Genomic DNA, 18,855 nt, shown 5'->3' on the forward strand with positions numbered 1-18,855 from the left:
AACGTTTATTAACATTGAGCATGTATACTGATAAATACACAATTCAGTTGCATCTTCTTTATTTCTCATTATTTAAGTAAGAGAAATTTTAGCGATCAGTCCTGAATAGCAAATTTGATCAGGATTTTTTTAATAAATCTGTTAAATAGGTGATAAAATCTGAGGAGAAATGGGAAATAAAATGCCATTCCTATTTTGCCACAAAGCAGAAGCGTGTCCATTTTAAGGAGCAGTTAAATTAATATATATATATATATTTTAAGTTATGTTTTGTTTTAAAATAAAATTTATTCAACGTATTCAGTCATTCTACTCTAGTTGGGTTTTACTTGTTTCTTCGTTTCTGTGAAGGATATGATACCAGCATAGTAGTGGGAAAGGAAACTATATTTGTCTACTTTTTTTTTTTCCCCACTAATAGCAACTAGGAAGGTGAAGAGATGACAGTTTGATTTTTGGGAATGTGTATGAAAATTTCAAGGTAGTCAGGTCTGGAATGGGAATTGGTTCATAGTACTTCTTTAAATGCAAAATTAATTTCCCAGAAGCCTAATAATATGTATTCATTTTCCCCTGAAAACAATATATTAGGCCTTTTAAGTCCTGGGGGAAATAACTGCCTTGGGATTAAACAGAATATGAGAACTGAGGTGGTCTTCAGCTGATAGTTCTGCTTTTGTGACTACCTTATAAACACTAACTTATGCTATGCAAATGGCAGCACATATTACAGAAGAGTTTTTGTTCAGTTATGTACTTCCTACCTTTTATTAAGGCACCTGGAGTCTGAGGATGTTCCTTTTTACTTAGCCCACTCCCTCCCAGGGACCTATCATGAAATTGCTTCTGCATTCTAGCTAAATTTAGCTGAGGATGAGGCTAGGACAGACAACAGGATGAAAAATTAGTAGAATATCATGGCATAAAGAGAGATGCTTTAAGTTACTGACTTCTGGAGTATTACAGGCTCTGCAAACTGGAAAAAATGAATGGCAAAATGGAACAAAATAATACCTAAAAATGTACAACAAATAAGAGATGAATTGCATGCTATGAAAGATTTAAGTTTTCTTTATACATGGACAAGTCCTCATTTATTGTTAAGTGGCTTTCTAGACTTTTTGTGATATTGGCTTGTGTTGTTGGAGCTGTACCCAGCACAAGTATAACTATTAATCCAGTCTACAGTAAAACCTAGAAAAGCAAAAATTAGATTATAAAGCTAATTTTTGTTCTGAATTACTGCAGCTTTGTGTATGTGTAGGCAAGATAGATCTTTGCCTTAAAATACGAAAATAACCCTCTTGAGTGCTCAGTTTAATTGCACACTTGTGCCAGTGTACTGCCCTGCAAAATAGTCTTGAAGCTAAATTGCATATTAGTGAATTTGAGAGCTGCTTCTTTTTGCTTGACGGAGCTGATGTGTGCTTCTGTAAACGACATGGAAACATCTTAACAAATGGCTTGGTTTTAAGTATTTGCTTGTGAGTATTCTGGGCTGGCTACACGTATTTAGTCAGTAATGCAACAGATCATTCTTGGTGGATGCACACCTTTCTATTTTTGGGTGGAGGCTGATATGCAACATTCTGCCTTGGTGATGTATTTAAAGCACACCCTAAGGTTTACAAACCTTTATGCTTCTGGCACTGTGAACTTAGTGATGGTGTAGACTAAATTCTATCTGGATCCAAATCATTTTGTGTTCATGAACATTTAAATATTACTTTTGCATTCAAATACCCTTGTATCAAACAAAGCACGCTTTGGCTCACAATGCCAAATGATGCATAACAATGTAAAAGATAGTTAAGTGCAAGCCAAGTAAAAAGGTATTCTGATCTTAGTAAACTTGTATTGTAATAGGTTTTGAGAATGGAATAAGAATGTGATGCTTATTAAGTAGCTCTTTCAAAAAAATGTTATTTTCTTAGTTATAATGGGTTGAAGTATTTCTGTTGCTTGTTTCTGTATGTGAATTAATATATTGATTTAATATTTTTCATTCTTAGAGGGGGGGGAAGAGGATAATCTATTTTCTCTGTGTTGTATTAGAAATTAAACCTACATTAGCTGTTGCTTTAAGTGTTCCTGACACAATTTCTGCAAAAGATTTTTTTGTACTGACCAGTTTTATCAAATATCTTCCCATGTCAAAGTAGGTGCAGTAATAATAAATAACAAAGCAAAGGAAGACAGGTCATTTTTCAGGTCAATCAAATAAGCAGTTGAAATCCGTTAAAGTATACTGGCTATTGCTAATTTAGATTATTAGTGTTTGCAGAAATGGGCAAAACACTAGCAATTAAAATACTCAAATATGTAAACAATTTCTGGTGGTTTGATTTGATCAGTATGATCATCTATTTGTTTGCTTATTATCAGGGAGAAAAATAAAGATAACTAAGAAGGCTTTTAAGTTCAGAATTCTAAATGTCTGTTTCCATTCTTGTCTTTCATAGAGATGAATTTAATATTAAAGTTCTTCAGGCGTTTGTTGAACTCCATGAGTTCGCTGATCTCAATCTTGTACAAGCCTTAAGGTGAGTAAATTTTTTCTGTTTTTCTCCCAGAGCTTCCTTTATCAAATTGCATGTTTGTATGAGTCACTGTGTTGATTTACCATCAGAAAGCTGATCTAAAGCTCAGCAGGGTTATATATTCCACAAGTTAGCAGAGACAGCTCTGTTGTAGCACTTCCAATTGTTTGTGTTTATGTTGCCTTTGAAGGTGAAAAATGTTATTATTTCAGACAAATACAAACAACTGAACAGTAGCCATCGCTCTTAGGTGTGCCTGCCAAATGTGGACATTTGAAGACCCATTTTGTATCTTAGCACAGAGATAAGGTTTTGTTTGTTTTTAACCTAAAACAAGCAAACAAATCTTCTTTACTGCCTTCTTTTTTCTCCTTTTCTTCCGTTTTAACTTGTTCCTTTGGGTGGGTGGGGGAGTCCTGCTGACAGAAAACAAAAGTGTAAAATCTTAATATACTTTTTTCCCTTTCTAAGTTAACACTTGACTTGATTTCTTTGGGATGGCAGCGTACAGTGACCTTGTGAAGGCTGCTCTTGTCTTGGTGGAAATCCACAGTTAGTCCAGCAAATAAAGTTGGTCTAGACAGTTTTGCCAGTTTCATTGCCACAAGTGATTCCCTCCTGACACCAGATAAATTGAATTGTTCATGTGATCTTTGTCTCTGGTGCAGTGCCTTGTGATGTGGTGTCAGAACAGCTTTGCTATGGTCGAGTGATGTGGTGATGATAACCTGAGCTGCCTGAGGCTTGAGCTAAGGCTCTGGCTGCTGAAGCTTGTCTGGGAGGCTTCATATTCCTGTCTCTTTTACCCAACTTAATGTTAGGCTTGACTTTATTCTTCCTTAGCAGCTGCTACTATTAAATATTTGTATTTTGGTAGCTTACAAAATTCGTGAGCTGGGTTGGAACCTTGTACGAGGTGAGTAAAAGACAGTATGTAGAACTGAACAAGCTAAAGATGGCCTGTGACAATTTGATATCATGTCTTAAAATGAAAACCTACGAGGATGGAAGTAAATGATTATTATATTGGGTCCCAGTGTACAGGGAATATAGAGAACTTGTTTTGCATGGCAGAGCATGTAAATTTGCTGGTTTAGGTCCTGTTTTATTTTAGATAATTCTTTTGCTAAGAAAGAAAAAAGAACAAGTGATTAAATTCATTGGAGCGTTTTAGTTCCACAGTGTGCTAAAAGTGAATTTGTAAAGATTTCTGTCCTGTATGCATTCCAGTGTACCTATATGTAGAAACAGTAAGTTGTGAAACTAAAAACTCTATTTCAGTTCACGCAGCTAAACAGGAGAACAGATCTCCCACATATATTATAAAATTACTGAGATGATATCGCGAGTCTTTCTTTATAAGATCTGCGTCTGATTCTTGTAGGGTGAACTCACGCTTGACAGGCAGCATCTCTCTCAAAGCACTGGGGTTTTTCTTGTTGTTTTTTTATTTTTTTAATGTTTGAGGAATTCAGGCAAAGATGTTGAGTGTAGTGTTCTTTGCTGCTTTCTCCTTCCGGAAATATTTTATTTACTATGTCTTTTTACATTGAAAGTGAAGTCTAGTTGAGTGTTTATTGCTTTTAGTATCCAGGAGACCTAGGGGAGGACTGAACTGTTTTGTTTCCCTGTAGTATTCTCATGGCAAAATGGGATGCATACAGAAAATTGTTTACTAGTCTGGAAAATGAAGAGAGTCTCAGAATATGAACTGCCATGTTACCTTGCCTGATAGCATGCAGTGTTGCTGGCTGAATTACTGGGCTAGCCATCTGTGCATGTTGCTTTATAATAGCTCCTGACTTGTGTTGTTGAGAGACTGAGAACCTATTTCTAGGACATTTTATATAGATATTGCTGACTTTTGTTTCCAATTATCAGTAATAGATGCTTAATACATAATGACTGGAATGAGTCTAACAACTATTCTTCCTTTCTGTAGGCAGTTTCTGTGGAGCTTCAGACTCCCAGGAGAGGCTCAAAAAATTGATCGTATGATGGAAGCTTTTGCTTCACGCTATTGCCTTTGTAACCCAGGAGTTTTTCAGTCTACAGGTTAGTTAATTATGTGATTTTTTTTTTTTTTTTTTTTTTCCCCCTTGATATGTATTCTCCTATATTTGGTGCAAGGAAACAATGGCCAATTTAGAAGTTCAGGATAAAAAAGTATGTGAACTAACACATTTCTGAGAACTCAGAAAATGCCACTGTCTAATCCTGTGCTTTATGTCCAGGAGGTGCAAGCTGATAGTCAGAATGCATTTCCATTTACAAAATTTTACCTTTCATATATAAGCTAATTGGAATCTTAGTTCTCCAATTCCAAGCCAAAAATCTCTGGTGACATTTCTAAAGTGTGTTTTAAGCTCTAGTATTAGATATCAGTATATCCTGGTAAAACTGCCATTTTTTGTAAGCAGCAGTTCCAGAGATGACCCAAGAAGATCTTGATGCTTTGATGTTTTTTCAGGATAATAATACATTACCTGTTCCTCAAGAAACATAAAAGGAAAAACAAAACAAAAGTAGTAAATGATTGATGGTGGACAAAGTTGGAAAGACAGAAAAACTTAACCAAACAGCAGACAGGAATCCCTTAAAGCAGACATGCATATAATTGGCAGAGCTACCTGCAAGAAAAATGATGGTTCTAAGATACGTAAGATTACATAGACTAAGGGGCTCAGCCAGGTGAGACCTACAGGTTGGGTAATCTCATCTGTCAGGTATAAGGACTTCACACCTGAATGTCTCCTTATCAAGTCTACCTAATATGTGGCTGTAGTATATTACCAAGAACGTCATCAATTTTTTTATTACGAGGACTGTGTCCTTTCTCTTTTGCAGTCTGCTCATCAATGACTTATCTCAGTTAAAAATGCACCTCAGTTTTGCATTTAATTGCTTGGTCTAGGGTTATTTGGGCCATAAAAAGCTAACAAAGCTCTGCGATACTGCACAGAATGCCCTAGTGTTCTAACATTGCTATATGCACGCACAGCTCGCTGCTGCTCAGTTAATTTGAGGAAGAAAGAGCCGAGGAAAAGGTTAACATAAAGCAGGTCAGCAACAGCTACAGAGGGAAATCCTTATTGAAAACAAAATGCTGAAGATGCAAACACATCTTTCCTCAGTGGAAAGATGTGTTTGGAAGGATTTCCATCCTGCTTTTTCTCACATGGGATTTTGTACTTGAATTCTGGGATAATTTACCACAGTCATAACCATATCAAAAGGCATGATGAGATCTCTTGTTATCCTTTGGTATTGTCCAGTGCTATTAACCCCCTCATCTATGCCAACAAATTTACTCAAATGTTATTTTCAGTCTTTTTAAATACAGTTAAAGTATGATTTTGAAGAGATTGTTCTTTATCTGGGTGATTGTGATAGCTTTGGAGGTAGTTTGAGTCAGAATCTGAGGGATCAAGTCTGTTATTGGATCTACCAAGTCTTTTACGTGATCAGTGCCAAATCTGTGTGCAGAAAACAGAAATGACAGTTCTCTTAAATTTTGCCCAACACCTCAGACTTCCAAGTGAAGTGCTAATACATGGTGATACCAATGATTTCAGAGTTTTAAAATTTTTCATATTCTATTCTTCTGCTGAGTTTCTTATACTGGCTTTTAATTTGAGTTGTTACCTTTTTTTTTTTTTCTTTTTTTTTCTTAGGCTTACTCAACAGTTCATAGAAAAATTTGTGACTTTTTTTGTGTATAGTGCTTAGTATTTCATCAGTCGGGATGAGCTACATACTCACTTTATGGGTTTATAGAAAGTATACAAAGAAATATAAAACACTTTTCAAATCTCATTTCAGATACATGCTATGTGCTATCATTTGCGATCATTATGTTAAATACCAGTCTGCACAACCACAATGTAAGAGATAAACCAACAGTAGAGAGGTTTATTTCTATGAATCGTGGAATTAATGAAGGTGGAGACCTTCCAGAAGAATTGCTACGAGTAAGTTAAATTGGGGGGATAAAAAAGAGGTTGCTTTGTGTTTTTTAATAGGAAACTTGAAAGCACATGCAACAGTTCTCAGACTGATTTGTCAAGGGAAGTAAGAACACTTCCTAGCATGCATAACTATTTAAGAAGCTGAAAGAAGCATTCTCTGATGTTCATGGCCTCTTCGGTTAGTTGTCTCTCAATCTTACGTTGAGGAGGGGAGATTGCAGAGGAAGTACTCTGTGTAACCCTCGGCAGTTCCTTCATAGAATCATAGAATGGCTGGGGTTGGAAGGGACCTTAAAGACCATGCAATTCCAACCTCCCTGCCATGGGCAGGGACACCTCCCAGTAGAAGAGAATGCCCAGGGCTTCATCCAACCATGAACACCTCCAGGGATGGGGCATTCACAGCTTCTCTGGGCAGCCTGTGCCAGTGTCTCAACACCCTCTGAGTGAAGAATTTCCTCTTAGCATCTAATCTAAATCTCCCCTCTTTTAGTTTAAAACCATTCCGCATTAGTTTAAAAATATTACCTTGATACATTTCCGTGTATCTTGTGAAGCTTTGTCCTGTCCCCTGAGATACCAGTAGACGTACTTATTTCTCTAAGACAGTGTGATGGTTTAAAGTATTTTCTGAAAATCCGGATTTGTTTGGCCACACTTGTATTAAATGAGTACTGTTTGAGAAGCTGAAACCTTTGAAATACTGAATTCTGAAAGAAAAACGTCTTTGTTGGGATGTACTTGTAAAATCTGTAGAGAGAAAGAGACACTTGTTTATAGATGATGTAATTTAAAAACAGACTTACTCAAAGTAGTAAACAACGATTGAGAAAGGATGGTCCCGAACTTTATGGACAATATTTCCTTTGTGTTTTTTTTAATACAAATAGTCTGAGAAGCAGTAGGATGCATTTTCTGTTAGACATTATTAATGAGGTATTTTTCCTCTTTTTTTATTCTTCTAGAATTTATATGAAAGTATTAAGAATGAGCCGTTTAAAATTCCAGAGGATGATGGAAATGATCTAACGCATACGTTTTTTAATCCAGATAGAGAAGGTTGGCTGCTGAAATTAGGTTAGTTATAAGGGCACTATTGCTGCTATGTGTTTGTTCGTTGTTAGCATGTCTGCTCCTTCTGTGTCTAACTGCTTTCTCCTAAATGTAATAGGATTAATCTTGTAACTTGTACTTAAAAATGTATACCATAATCAGTAACTCCTTTACAACTAAAGGTCGTTACTTCTTGTTTTACATATCCAAATTAGTGATCTTATTTCCAACTTTGGAGTTTTATTTCTGATATTTGAGAAGTGAAAACTCAGCAACAGAAAGGAAACTCCACATGGTATTTGCCACATGCTGTGACTGATAAATAACATCTAAATCTCCATGAAGTCATTTCAGAAAACGAATATGAAATTTCAATTCAGTTTTCTGTGTGCAAAAAGAAAGGATTTCTCTTCAAATAGTTATTTTTGTATGTCTTTATTTTTCCATATTATTTGTGAGTTTCTCTTGGTTTGGTTTTGGCTATGATTTTTTAATGAGTGGTTTAAATGTGCCTTCTTGTTTTCCTTATGGCCTATGACCTATCACCTTTCTGTTCTGTGACTGGCTGTCTCTGCTTATTCTGCATTAGGAGGTACGTATCTGATTGCTTTCCAGTCCCATCTTGTTCAGTTGCTCATTCTTTTATTTTCTTCCTCCTTCCTCCTGTCTTTTCTTTTCTTTTTTTTTCTTTTCTTTATTTTTTTTAATCAAATTTATTATAGCATTTTGCTTTTTCACTCAGTGTCACTAACAGTATCATCAGTGGTATTCTGTCCACAAAAGACTGGCATGTTAGTGTCTAGCTCACATGCAAGTGTCTTCTGTTTAATTAAAAAAAAAAAAAGTGTTTAAATGTAAAGCAGAAAAATAAAGATGACTTCTCAGCGAACTTCTCATGGTCACTGAAGAATACAACAAGGGAAGAGTAATTTCAACCGAGAGAAAAGCCTTTCTTATCCTTGTAATCAAGTTTTAGGGTGATTTTGTTACATGTATTAGATTATTGAGAAATTTTATTACAATTGATGTATATTTGAACTATACATATATAAAAGTTGTTATTTTTGCTATTTATTTTCCTTTGTTAAGCAAACTATATATATTATTTACAGAATGTTAAATGAGTGCGAAGTTCAAGGTCACTAGAATCTTTGAATTTGCAGTCTCCTGGCACAGCTTTCTCAACAAAAAAAGGCTTTCAACATGAAGTAGATAAAATGCATTTTCTGGAGAAGAGGTTGGGAATAAGCTCTTGTTATGAATGCTAGGCATATCTGTCCCTTCTCTGTCGGTTGCCAATACTCCTCATAGAATTATATGCATACAGAGAGTGCAAGCAAGAGTGGGAGTGTGCACGTAGAGGAGTGCCAAACATCCACTGTGGAACAAAGAGTCAATAAAATACATATGAGAGAATTGAAAGAAATAAAAATAGAGGAACAAGGAAGTTGAAGAAAAAAGGTGACTGCTGAAAGCTGCTGGGTACTTGTGCACCTGCCACCTCTAGCGCAGCAAGTAGGGCCAATGAAGCCAGCTTTTCCTTGTGGATGGTGTAAATGAGAGACAATACACAGGAAACCCAGCAGCAAAAGCGTGCATGAGACTGCAGGGTGTTGCTGGTGACGCTCCCACATCAGCGGGGTTATTTGAATAAGGAAATTAAATGTGTCCTGAAGCCTTCGGTGAATCAGCCTATGAATGCATGAAGCTGTGCTTCCTGGAAAGACTGCGTTTTTTCAGCAGGCGCAGACTGCTTACAGACAAATACATTTTGCTAAATGAGGTGAATTGACCAAAACCAAACCTGGCAATATTCTTTCCTTTTCATTCTTTCCTCCTTCTTTCTCCTCCCTTGAGTTTCCTATTTACTAGGAGTCTTAAACTATATGTTAGAGAGTACTATCTTGATCCACATAATCTGCATCGCTACAACCCTTTCTGTTGGGAATCCATCAGTTTCAGAGTACTTGAGTTTCTTTTTATTTCTGGAAGATGTGGATGTTTAAAATTTTGGTATTGTTGAGATGCTGAGGAGATACTATTCCTGTGTGAGAGTTCAGGTGCTCAATTGTGTTAATTCTTGCATAAAAGATCAAAGTTCATATATAAAACTATGAGCAAGACAAGCCCTGACTCAAATCCTGAGTCTTATCAAGACACTATTTTGTTTTACTTACAGTCTCTCTTCCCATTTGTCTACCTGTGCCCTTCTATTTGGTATTGCAGCTTGCTGCATTGATTCTTCTCTGGGCAGGAGATGGATATTGTGGAACTACCGTATATAGTAAAATTCTCCTGTCCTAAAGACTTCCCCAGCTCTCTAGCCAGATGTGTTTTTAGAAAGCTGTGCTTCCCAAATGCTTGCTGTTGTGAAGCTTGCTGCTCTGAATTGTTCACAGGTGCCTTAGTGTGAGTCCAAGTGCCAAACCGGGCAGCCAGGCAGCACTTCTGGCTTTATCTATGTAGACTCAGCTGGCTCTTTCCTGTAGATGCTCTTAGTCTCAGTAAACCTGAATTATCATTTGAAGCATGGTGTAATGAAAACAAATGCTACAAGTGAGAAAAAGCTGAAAGCTGCTGAGTGCTTATGAATCCTCACATAGAGCAGCTTGAGACATCACTAGATTTTAGATGTTTCTGCATCATGATTGGTGGTGGTGTTTACCATGAAATTTTGTACCTTCCAACTGAAGGTATTTGAAATTTTTATATTGGCTGTCTGTCCTAATTTCTAACTAATAATCATTTCGCTCAGGGAGGGCGTTCCCGTGTCTAAAACAGCTTCTCTTGGCAAACAGCTTGATTTGCGTAATTCCTTCTAGTTAGAGGGAAGCTGTGACATAGCTCTACCAAACTGGAGAGGAAATGATTCAAGCCTGACACGTGATTGTGTTAATTTTTTTCTGCCACTCAGGCAGCAACTGAGAGCTTGGAGGTTGTCCAAAGGCCTCGCTTCTGGGCCCATTCTGCCCATGGCGTTTGTTCTAGCACATCTGTCCTTGGGAGGATGTCACTGCTTTTCCTAAATCCAGGGTGAGAGAATAATGGTTGGTGATCAGGAAACTGATGCCTTCCGGTTCCCATCTGGGTCGCATGGATGCTGTTCTAGTTTAAGGCAGTCGATGTTGCTGTTGAGGTAAACGTTTTCAAAGAAATGCAAACAGAATTGTGTGTAACTGCAGTTTCTGAGTCTAATTCCACCTAGTGGTATCTAAATGAACTGAGACATACAAAAAAAAAGAAAAACATTATTTTTATTTCTGTCTACATGACTCTATTTCCCCATTAAAACATTATTTACAAATGTGCTGAAGATTTGAGTAGAATTTTCTGACTTCGGATACTTTGCTGCCTTTGGTTGTAAAACCATTTTTAGTTTTTGAAGTCAGTGTTTCTTAAGTCAGTGCCAATTGTTTTTCCCTTTGGCCTAGGTTGTTTATTTTACCTTATTCTCTAGTTCATACTTTCTCCAGAGTTGAAAAAAAAAAATCCAATGTTGGTTTACTTAGGTGAAGAGGATTTTTCTTTCTCTTTCTATACATTTTGCATTATGGCCTTTTCTTGTAGTTTCCTTAAATTTTGACTGACAAGATTTACTTTATTTTGTTTGTCCTTGCATTTCAGTTAATCAGCTAGATCCTTGAGAATTACATGCTCTGTATCTCTCCATTTCTGTAAAAGTATATGGATTCATACTCCATTTTTTTGATCCTTTTCTGATAACTTAATTCCTTTCAGTTTTAATCTCGAAGAAGCTGACAACTGGAATAAGACATGAAGCACGGTACTAACCCTCTGTGCTGTTGTTTTGTGAGCCTACAGCAATTTTGGCCGAGGAAAAGAATTTTTTGTTATCAGTAGTTCTTACCATTAATCTTGTATGCCATGCTTATGATCCCCAAAGCCTTATCAACCAGCCTCTTGGGTTTTAGCCCATTTTTAAAGGCATATTAAACACGTATGGTGACCCCTGCAAACCTGATGAGTACAGATTAGATTGCCTTTCAAGCTTTTTATTAGAGTTTCTGTGCTGTTGACAGCTGCAACTAAGTAATGGGGTGGGGATACAGAGATTTATATATTAGAATACTTGCTTATCTTGGGCAAAAAAATATCCTGCCTCGCTTTTTTTTTTTTTTTTTTTTTTTTTTTTTTTTTTTTTTTGTGGAAGAGAAGAGTAACTCATAGCTTGGTTGGGAACAGAGACCTGTGCTGCAGTTCCACAGCTCGTACGAGTGCTGTGACCTGGTGAGCTACTGGCTGGCTGAGAGAAGGGAGCTGCAATGAACACTGCAATGAACCTTGGATTACCTGAAAAATAGATCCTGTTACAGCGATAGGAAGGACTGCCCTGGCAGTCATCTTGACTTGGTTGCTGCATATTCATTGATTGAGAAGTGAATCAAGCTAAAGTTGGCTGATTTTCCATTCCTGGCCTAAATACTTCCTGGTACTTGAACCAGCGCTTAGTCAAGGTGATGGGAATTTTTCTAGTGACTCATGTGCCAGTTTGATTGTTCCTACAATGATTTATTTAAGGACCTGTCACAGTGGTTGTACTAAAATGCCACCAATTCTTCCCTCACTGTCTCCAGTTCACTCAACCATCCATTCTGTCACAGCTTCTGCATCTTGCACTATTTTGCCTTCTCTTATTTCACCACACCTGCTTGCAGATTAATTTTTTCTTGGGATATGTGTGCGTGTAGTGGAAACGTGCAATTTATTGAGTACGTTGAACATTGCAGCGTGTTAGCACTGGGCTATAACACAGGTCATTAAACCAACTGAAACAAAGATACAACATTCAACAAGACTTGGTCTGCATTGCAAATACGTAGTAGACTGGTATAAAAAATAACGATATTCCTAGAATTGAGGATTATATCAAAAAAGTTTCAACTGTCTCAAGAAGAGCAGATGAAAAAATATGCTTGTGTCTTAAATTTAGTTACATGACCTAAATAAAATTGGGGGCCTTGTGTATATTAATGGTACTCTTTTATCCAGGGTGTTCAGTAGCAATATTTTGAGACATTTGGGTTAATGAGGTGAAATCGTTGCTGAATGGATGATGCACAGGTGGTGACATAATCCTGAAGTCATATAACTATGGTGGAACAAAGCCTGTATGTCGATCACACGTGAATTCTTTATCTACTGTTGTCTGTCCTGAAAATAATAACTGTAGAATACTGGAGAGGTTGTGAGGTAGCACACTGCAGAGCAATAGGCGAAAAGTCCGAGACAATGTGTGTTTCTAAAAGGATCAATTCCATACAGTGTGACATTAACAGCTGGGAGAAAGAGCATCTCAGTGATTGCTGGTTTCTAAACCACTAATGTGGGGGGAAAAAAATATGGTATTTTTGGAGCAGTAGCTATGCCTTTTGTTGGGTGTATTCCATTACATATTTCCCCATAAAAAGCACATGTTTTTAAAACAATAAATGATGAAAAGTCACTACAAATGATACATTTTGGTGTATCATTTTCTGCATTTGCTCCAAGTTGATGACTCATCAGAGTTGTTCTGCTTGCAAGTGGTAATGTTTGTAAGCATCTGATGTGCTTGATGTTAAATCTAGTACTAGAGAGAGCTAGGTTCTTAATCACATGGATGGTCATGAGTGGAGTGCAAGGAAGGAGATAAAACATCACTAATTTTACTGATGAGACCCCTTCCTTGTAAAAAGACAGGCTGTGGAGAGGATTGGTCCTGTCATTGAAACCCAGTTACTGGGTTTGCTGTTTGGCCTCCTTTCCCATAGCAGCACTGGCTCTGTATTTCTGAGCACCATGAAGGATTAATGTTTTTGATTAATATTTTTGAAATAGCTGTGACTACATGGACAGAAGCTCATGTGGCTGGTCAGCAGCACCATAGTTAATGCAGTCTCAGGAGTTTGATCTCAGTACAAGAGCTACGGAAACACGTTCTTTTAATCTCAGCTCATCTGTGCCTGATCCATTTGCAATTAATTAAGCCATATTTTGAAAAACAAAACTAAATACTTTCTTCTTATCCGTTACTGAAGCCTTGACAGCAACACACGTTTAATTTATCGATACCTTTTGATTGTAGGGGGAAGAGTAAAAACATGGAAACGAAGGTGGTTTATTCTGACCGATAATTGCCTGTATTACTTTGAATATACGACAGTGAGTATATATTGCAGTTAGCTTCAATTGTAATCCAGGTATTTAAGGGGCTAATGTGATATTTTCTTCATTTTTAGGACAAAGAACCTAGAGGGATTATTCCATTAGAAAACCTTAGCATAAGAGAAGTTGAAGACCCTAGAAAACCAGTAAGATATCTTCATTATAAGTTTTTACTGAAGATGTTTGCCAGTTGTTTGTTGTTTTATTTGTTCGTTTTTTAATTTATTTTTCCACTTCTACCTTCCAGAACTGCTTTGAGCTCTATAACCCCAGTCATAAAGGGCAAGTGATTAAAGCCTGTAAAACTGAAGCTGATGGTAGAGTGGTAGAAGGCAACCATGTAGTGTATAGAATATCTGCTCCCACCCCAGAAGAAAAAGAAGAATGGATTAAATCTATCAAGTGAGTTTTGAGTCTTAAATGTCTTTCAGAAATGAAATGTAAGCTCTTCTCTGAGAAGAGTAAGGTATTAAGAGAATTTGTATTCTAACTTATGTAAAGTGTTCTGATGTGGCAGTGCCCTCCAGGATTAATGAAAAGCTACACGGGGTTGATAGATCAGGATAAGTTTCCAGTTACTGTCTGGTCCTAAGGAAATAGTAATACTACTAACTCAAATGAGGAAAATGTGGATTTTTTTTTTCTTGTGTTGAAGCGAATTTAAAGCCGTGTGTGAATTATCATTAACCCTGATTTTGTTAAATTCTTCAACTACTAAATAACTTCAGTGACATCTATCTTGAGCATGTTCACAGTGCAGCTTTGAACTTTGATAATTTGACTTCATCTTGTAAGATTTATAAAGCAGACCCACACTTAAAGGAATAAATAATGTTCAAGAGGAAGGTATGAACTCTTAACAAATCACAGCTGAATATGATCTTATTTTAAAATAAATGTTTCTGGTGCTTAGAGGCCTACAGAACTTCCTCACGAGGGGAGTGGAGGGGCAGGCACTGAGCTCTGCTCTCTGGGGACAGTGACAGGACCTGAGAGAATGGCGTGGAGCTGGGACAGGGGAGGGTCAGGCTGAGTGTTAGAAAAAGGTTTTGCACCCAGAGGTGGTCAGGCAATGGGATAGGCTCCCCGAGCAGTGGTCATGGCACCAAGTCTGACAGAGGTCAAGGAACATTTGGGCAACGCTCTCAGACGTAGGGTCTGATTTTTAGATGATGCTGTGTGGAGCCAGGAGTTGGACTCGGCGATTATCGTGAGTCCTTTCCACCTTGGGATGTTCTGTCATTCTAGGTCAGCAATCCATTATCTGATTATAAGTGTGGAGTCATTCGAAGGGAAGAGAGAACAAAACAGTTCTAGTTTTCAGAAACGGGTATTTGTTAACCAAACTGATGATGCCTTTTCTTCTAGAGCAAGTATAAGCAGGGATCCATTTTACGATATGCTGGCAACAAGGAAACGAAGAATTGCAAACAAGAAATAGAATGTGATCAGCGGCTTGTACACATGCATCAACTTATGAATGAACATACAGTTGAGTGATAATGTAAAAATTGGACAAACTAAGTGAAGACATTAACTGTAAATTTTATATATATATATATATATACACTTTACTATGACATAAAAACTTGGCAAGATCTTTCAAGGTAAATAGTTACTGGCATATAATTTGAAGTAAACTTCAAATCCCAGAGGATGATTTTGTTGGAACTTTATTCAACTGAAAACATGGAAGCCTTGTTTCTGCTTGTGTTAGTTACAGCTCCAGTTTACTTTGATTGGCAGGGAAGGAATTCCAGGCTAATATGCTGTACCTCTTCCTTGAGCTCGTTGTCCATAAACAGAGGAGCAATTGAAATTGTTTTAATCTCCATTAAATGCAGCACTACGAAGTGGAGTCGGGGGCGATGCAGCACTTGATTTTTCTGTAAGCAGAAAAACCACAATCTCAGTAGCAGTTTTCAAATCTTGTGCATCTTGCAGTAAATGACCAGCTGAGTGAAGCTTTCATTTAGGGTATGTGCTCCTATGTTAGATGGAAATAGCTTTTCTTCTTCAGAAGTGCAGCTGAGTGGTGGACTGGCAGCTACATAGTTAACTAGTTGTGCCAAAGGGTTTGTGTTGAATGCACTGAAAAATATGCAGGTCCCGACAGTAAAGGATTGTCTGTAGGCATGACACTGAGTACAGATGTGGTTTGATATTTGCCAGTAGGCTAAAACTCATTCCAGTCTGCTCACGCACAATAAGCAGTAAGATTTAATGACCGGTTTCATCTGCTTTTTATATAGTAACATCCTTCTTATGTTTTAGATATGTTGTAGTTAAAGTAACACTAAGTTACTACTAAAGGAATAAGATGACAGGGCTTGCATGTGTTGCATTAGGCTTTGCATGTGAAAACACCTCCTAATAATTTCACATGCATTTAATATTTTTAAAGGGAAAAAACAGGAAGGTGTGCTCTTTCTGTAAGATACAGCCCTAGATAGTTAAGGCATCAGCATTCATTCCTTTGCCTGTAGCAAACTTATAACATACAGAAAAGTTAAATATTTTCATTACATTCTTAAAGGCGATTTTTCAGACTTGTGCTTCAGTCATTCAAGTTGAAGAAGTGAGTAGACATCCTTACTTTTACGTAAAGAACAAAATCTGTATCTAAGGTTGTGTTATCTAACACACCTAAACTCCCACCCACACGTTTTTTTTTTGTAACTTCTGGAAGATCTTTTTGCAGTCCCACTCTGATGGCCTTTCAGTAACATACAAACTGCCATGGCAGAGTCTGTTACAGTGCTTTTCTATTGACAGTGTGCATAACACTAAAGGTAAAACCCCTCATTTCACAGTGGGGACATAAAGTGTTTGTTTGGACCCTGCTGCTTCTGTTAGTACTCATTTTTTTTCACAAACTTGTTGAACCTGAGCCGGGCCTACTGTGCCAACAAATGCTTTGGTGACACAGTGTGTTGTCAAAGCAACACTTTGCTTCTCGGAGTTAACAGAAGCAGCTCTGGATACATGATAGAGAATTGTGCTGCATTGGGAAAAACAGACACTAAGTTGATCTATTTCAAATCTCATTTTAACTTTAAAGGACAGTTAGTTTTGTGGTTCCTGTCTTACTAATTTGCCTTGTTTTGCATGGAATGTCAGCCTGTGAATATCTTGCTTTATTGCATGCTTCAAAAAAAGGCTGAGAGGAAGAGCCTGGAGGAACCTTTTCTATACTATACTCTACACTATTTCTATACTCCCCGAGCATGTGGAATTGCAGGCTACTTGGATGAATGTTCAAATGTCAGTAGGGGAGCAAACCTCAGCCAAAGGAGGTAGAATCCTTGCTTAACAGTAAGTATAAATGTGGGGACATCTTTGCTTAATGGTAGGCATTTAAACTCTTTATAGAAACGAATTAAGTTGTACATCTTTTGTTTGGAAAGCAATATGGTTACACAGCTGCTAACATAATGACTTGAGTCTTCCACTCTGCAACTTCAAGTTTTGTTTTCAAGCAGTGCATACATCAGTTTTAGCTTTGGACAAGCAGATTTGTAATGCAAATAGTGATAAACCAGAACCAGTGGTACTGACGAGTGTAACGGTGAAATGCAGCAAATAAAGTGTTCCTGGAGAAATGTGAGATTACAAAAACAGTAAGCCATGAAGCACTTTTTTTTTTTTTTTTTGATCAATTCTTACATTCTGAAATATCACCTTCAAGAAAATCTGTTTATCTAGCCAGGTGAGGGTGTCTACCTGTAAGCATGAAGGAAATGCCTTGAGAGTTTATTTGCTGTATTTGGTTTAAAGTTCTTATATCCTGCAGAAAAGATTATTTAGATTAACATGTAACTGAGGATATAGCAGGAAATATATTATTTCTAGCATTAAAATGCAACATCTAAACCAGCTATTTGTGGTGCTCAATGTAACTATTTAATTTACCAAAGCTAATGGAATATCATTCTTTTGTGTGATAATATTTGATTTCAAATGTTTTTTGTAACAGTATTAACAGGGAGTGAAACTGGCCCAGAATTTCCACTGGCCACGAGGCCAGTAAAACAAAGTGGCTTGTGAAAATTTTGGCCAAGTCAGGTACTATCCATGAGGGTGAAGAAAAATCTCTCAACCTTTCCCTTTTTTTTTATTGGGCTTCAAGTCCAGGTGTAGCTACTAAGGCTAGCTGCTCTGTGGCCTAAAGCAATACCTGTTACAGTTTGGCCATGCTGAGGAAAAGTCCTCTGGGGACAGCAGACTTCTCCCTTCCCATTGCGCTGAAATTTGCATAATTCTTCAGCTCTTTACCATTGCCCTCTGAAACTACAGGGGCCAGCAAGAGCCGCTACTGCTTCTGCCACACAGACGGCTTCTCAAATACCTAAACCATTTGGCCACTAACTTCAGCCATGCTGCCAGTGCAATCTAGGGAGAGAACTGTATATAATACTTAAGCTCAGCTGGACTGACTTAAATTTTACAATATTCTGACAAAATAAGCTCTAAATCACTTAACATTTTGAACAGTTTTAAACTGGTACAAAACTGAACCTTTATAAACCAAGCAGCATTTATAATGCTTCATATATAAAAACAATGCCTATTTTTTAAGATTTATTACATATCTATGTAGATATGCTTGCTGGAAAAGCTAGGTCTGTTGTAGACCAAATGCTACAAATTAAGACTTGTGGCTTACCAGTTTCATTTCTATATTTTCTTGGAAAATGTTTCTAGTTAGAGTTTAAATATAAAATGTAAATACTGTACAGATATGTATTGATATAAGTATTACTTGGTGTACACAGGTGATTTGCATGACAAATACTCTGTATCGATCATTGTTAAAAATGTAATGTTCTGTGTAAATCCATTGCAATATTAATCTTTTCACTTATCATCAAGAGCTGTTACTTAAACCTGGACGTTCTCAAAAATAAAGTGTGAAACTATATACTATTGTATAGCTCCTCCTTTATCAAGAGTATGTGCAAGATAACTGCTTTTTTTTTTTTTTTTTTCTTCCTAGAGGGTGATTCAATTTTATAGCATGGATTGTAACTGCTCTTGCAAGTGCCCTTTTAGGCACAACAGTTTAAAGGATCAGGTTACAGAGAAAACCCTTTCACTGCAAAATAGATTGAATAAAGTATGCTACAGCT

The 18,855-nt window shown here is 37.1% G+C and overlaps 1 protein-coding gene across 2 annotated transcripts in view; it reads left to right on the top strand.

Annotated features, from left to right (window-relative positions):
- CYTH3 (cytohesin 3) overlaps positions 1–18,647 on the top strand; it is a 51,868-nt gene extending 33,221 nt beyond the window's left edge. The window contains exons 6-13 of one of the 2 annotated variants that reach the window (XM_082772592.1): positions 2,463–2,543; positions 4,483–4,595; positions 6,363–6,511; positions 7,474–7,585; positions 13,647–13,723; positions 13,801–13,872; positions 13,974–14,128; positions 15,095–18,647. In XM_082772592.1, coding sequence (XP_082628718.1) covers positions 2,463–2,543; positions 4,483–4,595; positions 6,363–6,511; positions 7,474–7,585; positions 13,647–13,723; positions 13,801–13,872; positions 13,974–14,128; positions 15,095–15,167 — 832 coding nt within the window. In that variant the 3' untranslated portion in view covers positions 15,168–18,647. Of the gene's footprint in view, positions 1–2,462; positions 2,544–4,482; positions 4,596–6,362; positions 6,512–7,473; positions 7,587–13,644; positions 13,724–13,800; positions 13,873–13,973; positions 14,129–15,094 lie in introns of both variants that reach the window. The other variant, XM_082772593.1, reaches the window with a different exon arrangement.
- The last annotated feature ends 208 nt before the right edge of the window (positions 18,648–18,855 follow it).

The sequence above is a fragment of the Aythya marila genome (assembly GCF_965140915.1).
Source record: "Aythya marila genome assembly, chromosome: 15".
Classification (NCBI taxonomy): Eukaryota; Metazoa; Chordata; class Aves; order Anseriformes; family Anatidae; genus Aythya; species Aythya marila.